General features: G+C 40.4%; 1 protein-coding gene across 1 annotated transcript in view; it reads right to left on the minus strand.

Annotated features, from left to right (window-relative positions):
• The window catches only part of EIF2AK3 (eukaryotic translation initiation factor 2 alpha kinase 3), a 96,241-nt gene that overhangs the window by 17,130 nt on the left and 77,705 nt on the right, over window positions 1-1,406 (minus strand). Inside the window, exon 13 of the mRNA XM_007954106.1 lies at window positions 6-116. Coding sequence (XP_007952297.1) covers window positions 6-116 — 111 coding nt within the window. The remainder of the gene's footprint in view (window positions 1-5; window positions 117-1,406) is intronic.

Here is a 1,406-nt window from a genome sequence, read left to right on the forward strand (position 1 = left end):
TAAGCTGGCATCGGGGTCAGAACCATCTGCTCTTCTTCGTCCTGGTCCATTGCAGTCACTAGTCCAAAGTCTCCAACCTTTACCACATCATCCATTGTAAAGAATATGTTGGAAGGCTGGAAAAATAAAGTGGAAAAAGTAGTGGGTATGTACTGACAACAGAAAATGAAGAGAATGAGTTTAATGACTTTTAAAGGACTACAGAAAATACACACACACATACACACACAAAACCCATCACATAGCTATTCTGAAGCATGTTTCTCTTCAAAGTGGGCTAATATAAAATAAAAACAACTGTTTGATGCCAGCTAAGTCCTATGCATCAAGAAAAGGGAAGGGTAGCAAAAGGTAACTAGCATTCATTGAGCACCTATTAAACTCTTAGAAACACCCTCACTTTACTATGTTATTGTTGTTATTATTAGGTACCATTGAGTCAGCCCTGACTCACAGCAACACTACATACCACAAAATGAAACACTGCCCAGTCCTGTGCCAGCCTCACGATCCTTGCTACCCCTGAGCCCATTGTTGCAGCCACTGTGTCAATCCATCTCGTTGAGGGTCTTCCCCTTTTTCATTGACCCTCCACTTTACCAAGTATGATATCCTTCTCCAGGGAATGGTTCCTTCTGACAACATGACCAAAGTAGGTGAGTGAGAGGAAGTCTGGCCATTCTCGCTTCCAAGGAGCATTCCGGCTGCCCTTCTAGGACACATTTGTTAGTTCTTTTGGCAGTCTGTGGTACTCTCAGTATTTTTTGCCAGCATCACAACTCAAGAGCATCAATTCTTCTTCAGTCTTCCTTATTCAGTGTCCAGCTTTCACATGCATATGAGATGACTGAAAATACAATAGCTTGGGTCAGGCACACCTTAGTCTTCAAAGAAACATCTTTGCTTTTGAGTACTTGAAAGAGGTCTTTTGTAGCCAATTTGTCCAGTGCAATACATCATCTGATGTCTTGACTGCTGTTTCCATTGGTGTTGATTGTGGAACCAAGTAATATGAAATCTTTAACAACTTCATTTTTTTTCCTCCATTTATTGTGATGCTGCTTATTAGTCCAGTTGTGAGGATTTTTTCTTTATGTTGAGATGCAATCCATACTGCAGACTGAAGTCTTAATCTTCATCAGTAAGTGCTTCAAGTCCTCTTCACTTTCACAAGCAAGGCTGTGTCATCTGCATATCACAGATTGTTAATGAGTCTTCCTCCAATCTTGATGCCACACTCTTCTTCATATAGTCTAGCTTCTCAGATTATTTGTTCAGCATACAGATTGAATAATAAGTATAGTGAAAAGATACAAACATGACACACTCCCTCCCTGATTTTATACCATACAGTATCCCCTTATTTTGTTTGAACAACAGCCTCCTGGTCTATGTACAGGTTCCTC

This window comes from Orycteropus afer, unplaced genomic scaffold, assembly GCF_000298275.1.
Source record: "Orycteropus afer afer isolate SDZICR_OR568_19922 unplaced genomic scaffold, OryAfe1.0 scaffold00431, whole genome shotgun sequence".
NCBI classification, from domain to species: domain Eukaryota; kingdom Metazoa; phylum Chordata; class Mammalia; order Tubulidentata; family Orycteropodidae; genus Orycteropus; species Orycteropus afer.